The 11,678-nt window shown below is 40.1% G+C and overlaps 2 protein-coding genes across 2 annotated transcripts in view; both read left to right on the top strand.

Moving 5' to 3' along the window:
• Window positions 1–8,249, top strand: part of dnhd1 (dynein heavy chain domain 1) — a 30,426-nt gene extending 22,177 nt beyond the window's left edge. Inside the window, exons 38-45 of the mRNA XM_089006710.1 lie at window positions 222–1,208; window positions 1,498–1,666; window positions 1,962–2,042; window positions 2,156–2,375; window positions 2,493–2,584; window positions 3,723–3,869; window positions 4,274–4,890; window positions 6,942–8,249. Of these exons, the coding sequence (XP_088862836.1) occupies window positions 222–1,208; window positions 1,498–1,666; window positions 1,962–2,042; window positions 2,156–2,375; window positions 2,493–2,584; window positions 3,723–3,869; window positions 4,274–4,890; window positions 6,942–7,313 (2,685 nt within the window). The 3' untranslated portion in view covers window positions 7,314–8,249. The remainder of the gene's footprint in view (window positions 1–221; window positions 1,209–1,497; window positions 1,667–1,961; window positions 2,043–2,155; window positions 2,376–2,492; window positions 2,585–3,722; window positions 3,870–4,273; window positions 4,891–6,941) is intronic.
• The window catches only part of LOC148892415 (extracellular serine/threonine protein kinase FAM20C-like), a 44,729-nt gene extending 35,047 nt beyond the window's left edge, over window positions 1–9,682 (top strand). The window contains exons 9-11 of the mRNA XM_089006711.1: window positions 9,115–9,196; window positions 9,266–9,325; window positions 9,419–9,682. Coding sequence (XP_088862837.1) covers window positions 9,115–9,196; window positions 9,266–9,325; window positions 9,419–9,671 — 395 coding nt within the window. The 3' untranslated portion in view covers window positions 9,672–9,682. The remainder of the gene's footprint in view (window positions 1–9,114; window positions 9,197–9,265; window positions 9,326–9,418) is intronic.
• Window positions 9,683–11,678: the final 1,996 nt, after the last annotated feature.

Below are 11,678 nucleotides of genomic sequence, written 5' to 3' on the forward strand. Positions count from 1 at the left end.
GCCAAGACTATGTGCTCGCGAATTTAATGTTTGTGAGGCAAAAAGTTTGTGAGCTAAAGCGTTCGTAAGTATCACTGTATTCTCAAATAATATGATTGCGCAAATTCATACACCCTCTTTCAACTGGGACTGTGGCTGTGTTCAGAATTATGAAATCACTTTAATGTCAAAGTTCACATTTAAAAAAATACCCAATGACAATACCCCCATCTTTTTTGTAGGACTCCGTGATGGACTCAATCCTGCAGTCTGACACCACACGAATGCAAGCGCCCGAGTTCCTCTCCCAAGTGGCTGAGGTCCAAGAATCAATGTCTTACGCTCAGACTGAGTTGCAATTGGCAGATGAGAGGAAACATTTCCTCCAACCCCTGCTAGCTGCTCCCCAGCAGTTGATCAAACTAGCTTGGCTCTTCTACCAAGCTTTGCAGGAGCTCTCCCGTCTCTCCCCTGCGTATTACTTTCCATTATCCGCCTTTATGGCAGTGATGCAGGAGGCCTTTGCTGAGAAGGCGAGCAGGCTTGTGTCATACGGCACTGGGACGGTGATTGGAGGAGTAATACCGGAGATACGGAACAGTATGGTGGCAAAATTGATGTTCTACTATCGTCCGTGTCTGTTTCAAAGCCACGCTGCTGTTTTCAAGCTCTTGGTGACTTTGGCTGTCATGCAGACCAACCAACTGTGCTCTGTACCTCAGAGGATGGCTTTCCTCTTGGGATTCAAAGATATTCTTTTTTCTCCAGTTCCACATTCCCAAAAGGACAATCGGATCTCCCCCGAGGTTGCTTCTGACCTCTCCTTTTTAGAAAGGATCCCAGACTTTACGGGCCTGACCGCTTCGCTGAGCTCCTCAGACAAAGAGTGGCAGGATTACCTGCGCTTGCCTACCACTGTCATAACAGAACCGGTTCCCTGCGGATCTCACCGCCATCTGTCCTCGATGCAGCGCGCTCTCCTTTCGAAGACCTTGCAACCGCACTCCACAGTAGAGCTTATTGAGGCCATGGCGGCCTGCCAGCTGCGCATACCTCGCAAAGCATCAGTGCCTCACTGTGGGAACCCGGGGGCTCTTTACGGATTTCTGGTGGAGCACAAGGGACCTATCATCCTAACATGGCCTTGTCCGTCCAAAGATAAGTGGACAAGCATTCAGCCTCTCCACTTAGTCAAGCTTTTGGCCTCCAAGGCCACAGAAACAAAGGAGGTAAAGGCTTCTGTTGAATATATATCATTGATTTAAAATGACTTTTTAATTATTTAATTAATTTGGTTATTTAGTTATTTGTTTGTTTATTTATTCACTTATCTATTCATTTATTCACTTGTGTATGTATTTATTTATTTTTTTTATTTTTTTTATTTATCCACTTGTTTATGCATTAACCCACATATTTATTGATGTGTTTCTTTTTATGAATTAATTAATTTAGTTATTCAATTAGTTTTTGTTCATAAATCAATTTTTTTTTTTGTTTGTTTGTTTTGCGGTCCAGGTGAAAGTCATTTTTGCTGGAGGACTTTGTGACAATGACTTCATCATCTGCACTCTGGAAAAAACAGTCCGAGACGGTCACTGGTTGGTTTTTAATGACTGTCACCTGCTGGAGCATTGGGATGCTAAACTGGTGGCACGTTTCAATCAGCTATTTTCCTCTTTTGGAGGTAAGAGTTGTTGGTCAATGGAAATTGGATCAGTGTGACAGCCATTAAGCATTTAGGGACGGAAAAACACCTTGCCAAGTGGCCATTTAATAATGCTACTCATGTCAATAGGCAAGCCACGAACACAGAATATATGTGCTTCCAAAACAAAACAGAAATCTGCCTAATTGCCTCACATCTTTCTGAATGACACCTTTTTAAAAAATTGAAAAAAAAAAAAAACTTTTTATTGACTTTTCTCAGACCCTCTCGAGCTAATTAAACCCTACCTCTTATTTCCCCCCTTCCCCCACAGCAACAAAGCACATAAATATTCCTCATCCAGACTTCAGAGTATGGTTTCTAACTGAAGAAACTACTCACTCCTTCCTACCCGGTAACTTTTCTCATTTTTTTCCTCATTTCTCCCATTGTGGTTTTTCTAAATCCGTTTTTAAATTGACTGTGTCATGAATGATGATTTTGATCTTGATGTAAATTTTAATCCAGCATCAATCCGAATGCATGGCCTGCCCCTGGCATGCGACTCCTCCTGGAACGTACAAGAAGAGTTAAGCTGCTCCTTGCAGTATTTGTCACCTGTCGCTCAGCATCACTTAGAAAGCCTGGCCGACAGCACAGAGCTCCTTTTGCGTTGTGCAACGTTCCATTCTGTGTTGCTACGGAGAGAAGCATGCAAGTACTCGGGCCAGACCAGAATCTACGACTGGTAAGAACTCCAAACGTGACGAAAAGTTGCTGTTGGTGAACGTTACTGTGCATTTGAAGATGCAGAAATGTTCCCGATTTTGTTTTTGTTTTTTTCTTCACTTATTTCAACATGGAGGAGCCAGTTAGATCTCCTAGCTTTGGCGGACGCACTTATTTCTTCTGCCAGTCTGTGCCACGACAAAACGAAAGCATTACAGTACATTGCAGGTAATAGGACATATTATTTCTGGTGGATCAGTATCTGTGAGAGTGTTTTATTTTCTTGATACACGTTGAAAAATAAAATCCACATTCGATTCTGAGATTTTCAATTTCCAGCAGTTAAGTGGCCCAAAAATATTTTTTCCTACCCACCCTGGTCATTGCTCTAAAGTAACAGTGGTGCGTCTGTGAAAGGTTTCCTCTCTTGATCCTGTGACTGTAAATTGACCTTGAGAGTTTTGAAAGGCGCTCATAATTTAAATGGATTATTATTATTATTATTATTATTATTATTATTATTATTATTCACTTCTTTTTATCTAGCTATCCAGCTGTCTATCTATCTGGCTATCAAGCTAGCTAACTAGCTATCTAGCTGCCTATCTAGCTACCCACCTAGCTAGCTCGCTATTTGCTAATTATTTGCTATCTATTAGCTATCTAGCTAGCTAGCTGGCTATCTAGCTAGCTATCTATTAGCTATCTATGGGCTATCTATCTAGCCAGCTGGCTATGTAGCTAGCTATCGATTAGCTATTGATCTATCTAGCTTTATCTATTAGCTTTCTTTCTATTTGAGTTATTATTATTATTATTATTATTATTATTATTATTAAGTGCGTGAAAGCAAAGAGTAGTGTCAAAAATGCTTGCGCTTTGTATTTTTCCGCTTACCATCTTGGAGTGCAGTTATTCGATCGCAAAACACACTTCTTGGCTGCTCTTAAAAATATGTATTTTAGTAGTAAATGTGAGAGCTTTCACTTGTACGTGTCAAAGTCAAAGTCAGCTTTATTGTCAAATATGCTAATATGCATGACATACAGCACAGATTAAATTACTGTCCTCTCGGACCCAGCATGCAAGGCACTTATAATTACTTTAACAAACATAAACATGAAAACGCCAAATTGCCGTGAGAGGGGAGCCGCTGCGTGTGATAGTGTTTCGGTTGTGTGTGGGTGAAATAAATATCAATCGTGGGTTTTAGTTATGTCTGTAAGTGAAAAAAAAATGTGCATATGAGCGCATTTATGTAGTCTATGAATTAAGCAATACGTCCCTCATGACTTTTCACTCCAAGCTGTACTGAAAGTTGTCTCAGTGTGGTTGTTTACATGTGTCTTCATTTTCACATTTCTAGTCCACCTTGTGTATGGTGGCCATGTTCTGGAGTCTGTGGATTCAGAGGTGTTGCAGAACATTGCAGAAACCTGCTTCAGCGCCGCACCACCTCAGACGAGTGGGCCACACATGCTCGCCAATGTCATCGTCAGCACTGAGCATCGGGGTAACGTGACACAGTTTATTATTTTTTCAAGTAAAAGAATGTTTGTATATTTATGTATTTATTCATGTATTTCTTTATTGATTCATTCATTTATTCATTAATTAATGTCATTGTTTAGTTATTTATTTAGTTATTTCTTGAGTTATTTATGTATTTATTCATTCATTTATTCATTCATTCAGTTCATTATTTAGTTATTAATTTTGTTATTTCTTTCGCTGGTTATTTATTTATTTATTTATTTATTTATTTATTTATTTATTTGCGTGTTAGCCTTAGCAACTGTGCTAGCATCAACAGTGTATCTATGTCAGTTAACTAGGACTGGGCACTACGGCCTGAAAATAAAATGTTTTTTTTTTATTTTCACAATATTTTCAAGTTTTGCTTTTTCATGCCTTTAGATCTTGCCAAAATTCAGCGAATACTAACGCCGCAGCTGCTGCGTCCCTTGGACATCAGTGAGCCTCTTCTGTTGGGTTTCAGTGTTGATGTGGAAGCTGAAATCGTAAAAATAAAGAGTCACAATCTAAACAAGATGCTCCAGATCTCCCAGACTCCTCACGGGCTCGTCTCATGTTCTCGCGGCAGGCTGGCGACACTGCCGGAACTTAGCCAGGCTCGGGAGCGTCTACGAACGCTACAGGATTACCTAATACATGAAAATGAAATCCGATCAAGAAACTCCGGAACTGTTTTCCAGAGTCCCCTTTATGACTTCCTCCTGGCCGAGTGGCATGAGCTGAGCGGCTCGGTAACCTCACTGCTCTCTCGGCTTCAACAGCCGCTTCGATACATAACAGCGACCTTCCTGTCGCTGCCCACGCTCACTGCGTTGTCACGCATGCAGAGACGGGCGGAGCTGCTCAGCGCTTATCTGTGGCGCGACAACAATTTGGCACCTCGCTCCGCTTACAGACTCTCTGCTTTTGCCAATGCCAAGGGCTTTCTGGTGGCACTGAGGAGAAAGGCCGCTCAAGTGCATCATAAGTACATCAGTGATATCGCTCTGCAGATTGAGGTAATGCATCACGGGGGATACACATTTTTGCACCTTTTTTTAATTACCGTATTTTCTGGAATATAAGGCACGCCTTCAACGAATGACATTCACTAAAGTCTCGTTATATCGATATTCTCGGGAGTCGGAAAAAATGTCGATATAACCATAATATCGATATATCCGTCCTGCGCCGAACTGCATTAAAAAAAAGGGGGGGGGGAGCAATACGTAAATGGGGGATCTTTGATATGGCATGTAATTTTATCATTGGGTTCATTGATTGCGTATCTATCATGCTTTTATACAGTAGTGAAGTGAAAAATAAACTTATGCATAAAATAAAAACGTCTTTACACTTTTTTAATGACTATTTCCGTTCAAAAATGCAACCAATGCAAAATCCACACGCTGTTCTATACACACGAAACCACGAACGCCAGCATGTACAAACATGAAAAACAGTGATTGTTGCAAGCGATAAAGATTTCTGAATACAACACAATCAAATACATGGATGAAAACAAAAGCTGCAACGTTTACATGACTTACGCTGATGAAGTATTCTGTGGCACGTCGAACTCTTTCGCTCCTTGTTGGACTCTCCTTGACAGCCACTATTGCCTTGTACTTCGTTCCGAGGTCACAATTCTTACGCCTTTTTTATTGTGCTCGCGTATGACAGTTCAATACATGGAAGCTGGTAGAAAATGGCGTCTGCTACACTGCACAAGACACGGGAGCTGGTCACGTGACCAAGTCACATGACCAACAGCGCGACCGATACAGATTTTGATAATGGTGGTACTGTACAGAAACCCCTAAGCAAATATCGATTCACCCTAAACTGCTTTTGTATCGATATAAACATAGCAAAATGGCCGGCGGAAGATGAAAAAGCGCACCGTAGTAAACGGATTATCGTAATAACCATGAATCATACTAAACGGAACTAATTATACATAAATTGACTAGAAATTCGGCCGGGAAATGAAAATAGTATCGTAATAAGCAGTATTATCGATACAACAAGACTTTACTGTATTTAAAAACATTTCGCATGCATAAGGTGCACCGCATTATAAAGGGCACCTTCAATGAATGACATATTTTAAAATGTTTTCCATTCATAAAGCGCATCAATTATGAGGTCAGTTTTTGAAAAGATCTTTTCTTTTAGGTGTGCCTTATATTGCAGAAAATATGATAATCCAAAATTGATCTCAGTTTTTCTCTTAACATGTTTTTGAGGTGTTTGATCCCCTGTTTGTAGTGGGAAAGAAATTCTTAAATAAAACAGAAGTTTCTCCATCTTCCCATTGACATCCTGGAAGGAAATAAATGCATTACAATAATAATTAAAATGGTTATTATATTATTAATTAATGTTAATGTTATTAATGTAAATTAATACCGTTATTAATTATTGCAATGCAATTATGTTATTCACAAATAATACAATTAAGAATGACTTTATTGTATTATTATTATTATTATTATTATTATTATTATTATTATTATTATTATTAAACTAGAACCTCTTTTTCCCTGAATTGTTTCTGAGTGATACAGGTGGTAAAAATAAAAAAACATTTCAAATTTAGAAATTTGGTACATAATATTAATAATAATTAATAATAATAATAATAATAATAATAATAATAATAATAATAATAATAATAATACTGATAATACATTTCATTTATAAGCACCTTTCAAAACTCTCAAGGACACTTTACAGTCACAGAATATATTCTCTGTGGGTGAGCAACGGCAGCCACACGCACCAGCGTTCACTCAACTCGGAAGTAATATATACAAATATGCATTTCCCCATGAGCAAAGAATCTATTATGTATTACGTTGACTTTTTTTAATTGATTTATGAAAGAAATCATCTCTAAATTCCTGTTTTATTAAAAATAGCTAATTATTTCATATTAAAAACCAGGAAAGCATTTGAAGCTATGTTACTTGGTCATCTCAGCCCCGATATATATTTTTTCTGACCTAAATGTCGCATCACTGACTTTTTCACCACAGAGAGGGTAACAGTCTTCTCACCCTTCCAGGTTCGTGACGATCCATTATTCACCCCACGTCCAAAAGATATCGTGGACTTGTGTGACCTGGAACTAAAAGGAGCATCGTGGGACGCTCACAGAACAGCCTTACAAAACTCGCTCACTCCACAGCCCTGTCCCATGCCTCTCGTTTGCATCAGGGCACACGTGAAAAATGCGCAATTCCCACGTCCCCTGAAAGCTGATCGAGTTTATCACTGTCCGATTTATTTGGAGGATTTGGATACTGGAGAGGAGCGGAGAGATGAATTGAGCATTGTCACAACAGTTCCGCTTCCTAGCGAGTTAGATCCTTCCTTATGTTGTTTAAGAAATGTTCGACTAGTGAGTAGACTTTGTGACAGCGAGGTTTGTTCTTAGCCTTTTACGCAGAGATATCTGCACATTTTTCTTGTCTAGAATATTATATACTGGCAAACAAAATATATATCTATGTGGTGTTGATCTGCTCGCTCTTCAGAATACTTTCACCCATGTTGCTTTTTCATTAGAAATGTTCTCTCGTCATTCTGATAACTGACAGCCATTTTGTTTGATTTCTTACAAAACAGCGCAGGCAACATCCTACTTCTTATTGGACTGTCATATATTTGAATCTGAAAATGTCTCGCTATTACTAATTCTAATAATGATTGATAACCTGTCGCTCCTTTTGTCTGACTATTGATCACCTTAGGTTGGATTGTAAAACCATTTCAACTTTACACGTTGGAGGTAGATTGGCAACCGTCTATGAGCAGTGTTTTTGCCATCTGCTCAGACCTTTTCCTCCTCTTCCATATTTCAGTTCTTTCCACCAGTTCACCGCCCTTTGATGTATCTTTTCAGTCAAAAGTCCACACTTTATTTGTAATGTGGTGGAAACGCGATGTCATTTTTTGGATGACGAATGGGGCATTTTAACTCATTTCCTGCCAGACGTGCAAAAATGTGTCCACTCCAGTCATTTTTTGTCATTTTCAGTCAAATTCCAGGACCCACAAAATATTGAGTTTTAGGACTACATAAACATTCAATGCAGTGTAAGAACCCTTTGAATCTCTTCTTTTATCAGGAAAAACAGAGTTAATTCCCAAGTTATATGGGTCTGGAGCAGTGTCTGAAACTCATGACAAATAGTTACCAGACACCAGGGCAGACAACTCTGAAAAGTTGCCTGCCCGGCCATAAAGTTGCCAGCCCGATTTTTCACAACTTGAAACACAATAAGACGACTAATCGCAAAAAAAAAAAAAAAAAAAAAACATTGTTTCAAAGTATTAATAATCAGAATATATAACAGAACAACACTTTAAAATTAAGTAATTGATGTACCTACCACAAATGCTCCCTTGCTTAATTTGTCGTAAATATCCTTTGCTGCTGATTTTGCTGCAGTTGTCATTTGTCCATACACTTCCCGGCAGGTTGCACTGTGCAATATTTGCGTTGCGTCGTCTGCTGCAAGCCACGTAAACTCCTCTTTCCATGATGCTCTCAATGTACGCTTACATTTTGTAGCGTCTTAAATTTTGTGAGCTTCTTTTGAGTCTCTCTTGTGGCGCTGAGGTTTTGGCTTGATTCCGAACCACTTATCCATTTTTCTTGTGTTCTCTGTGCATCTACTTTTGAAAATGATATGCAAATGCACGACCTGATAACGCTTGGGAAAGTCCGGGCACAAAGTTATTCGATGCAGGCTTCTGATTGATTAAAAAACATTTCAAAATAATACATATGTCAATTGCCAAACGAACCGAAATTAAAAATTGCCAAACGAACCGAAATTCCGAAATTTCAAACCGAACAAATATTTCGAAATCGGCAGAAAGCAAACGTTTGGTTTGATGTTTTTTTTCTGGAAAAAGTTGTCGGCCACCCGGGCAGAGAGGTTCCGGAAGTTGTACGCCCGGCGTTAAAGTTACACGCCTTGGGCATCCAAGCATACGTTATTTCAAACACTGGTCTGGAGTTTGAAATGGGGGCGGCTGGACAAACGGCAAATGCTCCCCCCTCGAGGGAGGGAAAAAAATTGCCAGAGGTCTGACCAGCGCTTTATTGGCACCCCGGCAACAAAAAAAATTGGGAATGGCGTTCCACGTCATATTTTAATTTCCAAAATAAATTCGGGAATAGCAGGGAATGAGTTAAGCAATTGATACTCCTCTGATTCATCCTCTAGGCAACATGGACAGGCACCACTACGAAACATTCGAGAAGTTCGGCAATGACACTTTTCTGCTGCACTTGGACAACGGCCGGGCGTGAGTACAATATTTGGACCATATCCGGTGTCCAAGTGACTTGATGCTGTAACTATATTGTCGACGCAGATTCGGGCGCCACTCCAAAGACGAGCCGTCAATTTTGGTGCCGTTACAGCAGTGTTGCAGGTAGAAACATGTAATTTGGAACAGACTTTTTTGGAAATACCATGTATATCCACAAATCTGACCCCAGTTTCCACTTCATCCGTCCTCTTCTAGAATACGTCGTTCCACTTGGCTCCGCCTGCGCCTCCTGTCGCTACCGCAGTATCGCCTCAGCGACGTTATGAGGGCCTCACTTTCCCAAGACCCCCTGCATGATGTGGCGCCGCTGTTGACGGAGCCCCATCTTGCCGCCCTCGATCGACGCTTGAAAACCGTGGTGGATGCTGTAAGTCGTTGCATGGAAAAGGCGAGTGGTGGGGATGCCGAAGTCATTCACGACGACATCGGTCAACTGAAGAACATATAGACAGACTCCTGTCGTGTCCAGCCAATAATTCTTCTAAAGACTTCAAGCTGTTTATTGCCTCTCCCAGTCAAAGTTTCCTGTCGCACTAAACAGATGTGACATTAACAAAACGACCCTTTGACTTTCTTTGCGCTTGGAATGTCCCCTAGCTTCCTGCTAACACAATGCAAAAACGCCATAGCTGGGCGAACGAAACACCAATGTTGCTTTGTTCTTATTAAAAGCAAATATTTGAACACAAGTAGCACAGCTCACACATGTACAATATAAAAAACTCACACGGGTATTTTTTTGTCGTCCTCACTGAAAACTAATACAGTATTATGAAGCTTCATTGAAACCCCAAATGCTCTCTGCGTCCCCCCTCTACTGCAAGGCAAACATTCACTGGGGTGCTCAGAGTTTTACCAGTACATATTCTCGAAAAGGCTGAAAAGTTGACGTTAAAAATCGGCATTACAGACGCTCCCCAACTTACATATGAGATACGTTCCGAACGGTCGTTTGGAAGGTGAATTTGTTCATAAGTTGCTTCAGTGCAATATTTTTTTATGGAATGTATCCATAAGGCTTATATAAGTATATTTAAAGGACAACCGACACAATTTTTTTGTTTCCTAACTGACATCAGAAAAACGTTTTATAGCATCTAAAATACCCAAAACACGCAGGCTGATATTTTTAGTCAAATGCAAAACACCAATCAATCAAACAACTTAAAGTGTCCCAAAACTACTTCAAAATGACACCGGAGATGGTGAGTTTCAGAAGGTTTTACCCTCTTGTTTGTGACGTCACGCCAGGACGTCTTGCCTTGCTCTAGAATCAAAACAATGGCTTCAGATTCGGAGAAGATGCTTTGTTGTTACTCATCCAGTTATGAATATGATTCAAATAGTTCTGAAGAGGAAAGCATAAATGTTTGCAATCGATTAAAGAAGTCCTTCCGTATCAATTCCAGCCGTCAGGACTCCAATGTAGCGTCCCAGAAAATGCACAAGATGGTGCCCAAGCTCCGTTGGAAATGGGCTGATTTGTCTGCTTAGAATTTGTGTCAACTGGTGTCAGTACCGAGTAATCAGTATAGTAGTCTTGGTGCAACACACAACGATTCACCATCGCGTTATTTATGTGTTTTCCTTCTAATTTCGCCATCAACACTGATCAACATGAACGTTTCAGACCAAAATAAGTTCCTAAAATGCATTGTGTGTCGCTTTCTCGGTCAAGACTCTTTTCTCGAAAACAAGACTTCCTGAATATTCAGCGCGAGTCTTAAAACGTAAAACATAGCTATAAGCCATGGAATCTTTGTAAAATACGCTCAGTCAAAGTCATTTGAAGTGATTTGCCAAATTATGGACACAACTTGTCCGTAGGCGTCGGTTGTCCTTTAAGGCTTGTATAAGTAACCTGAATTGGTTTGTATTGAAAAATAAACATTTAATAATATTATCCTCTATAAAGATAAGCACACGTACAACTGGAGCGAATACTCCAGATGTTACTACAAAAATGTTTGTATGTACTGTTGTTCGTAACTCAAATGTTCATCAGTAGGGGAGCGTCTGTACTTTTTTTTAACCATGTTTACTCCCATTTTTGTTTATGTATGGGTATAATAATAAAGCCAGTAGTTTTTAATCACAAAATTTAATGAGTCTGCATCACAGCTCGTTGGCCAGCTGGGTCTCTTCTCCCTCCTTTCCTGTCAGGCTTGCGAATCAATAATTCACCTGGCAGCTCGATGGCACCTGCTCCCTTTTCTCATGCCCCTCGACCGCTTGCTCACTCTAATCCACAGGCTGAGATGAATTTTCATCGCAAGAGCATCTGGTGAAAGACAAAAGGATTTTTTTTCCGGGAGTGTGTTAGACAGTTGTTCTCAGTTTTTGGATATTTCAGACGAGGGGGGAAGGGGATATTTATAGGCTTTCAGGTTGCCAGTCGAAGTACGCAAGTTTGAATGGGCGTACAGACTCCTCAAAACTTTCTCCGTCCCCATCG

The sequence above is a fragment of the Hippocampus bargibanti genome, linkage group LG10, assembly GCF_051943395.1.
Source record: "Hippocampus bargibanti isolate YZ-2025 linkage group LG10, ASM5194339v1, whole genome shotgun sequence".
NCBI classification, from domain to species: Eukaryota; Metazoa; Chordata; class Actinopteri; order Syngnathiformes; family Syngnathidae; genus Hippocampus; species Hippocampus bargibanti.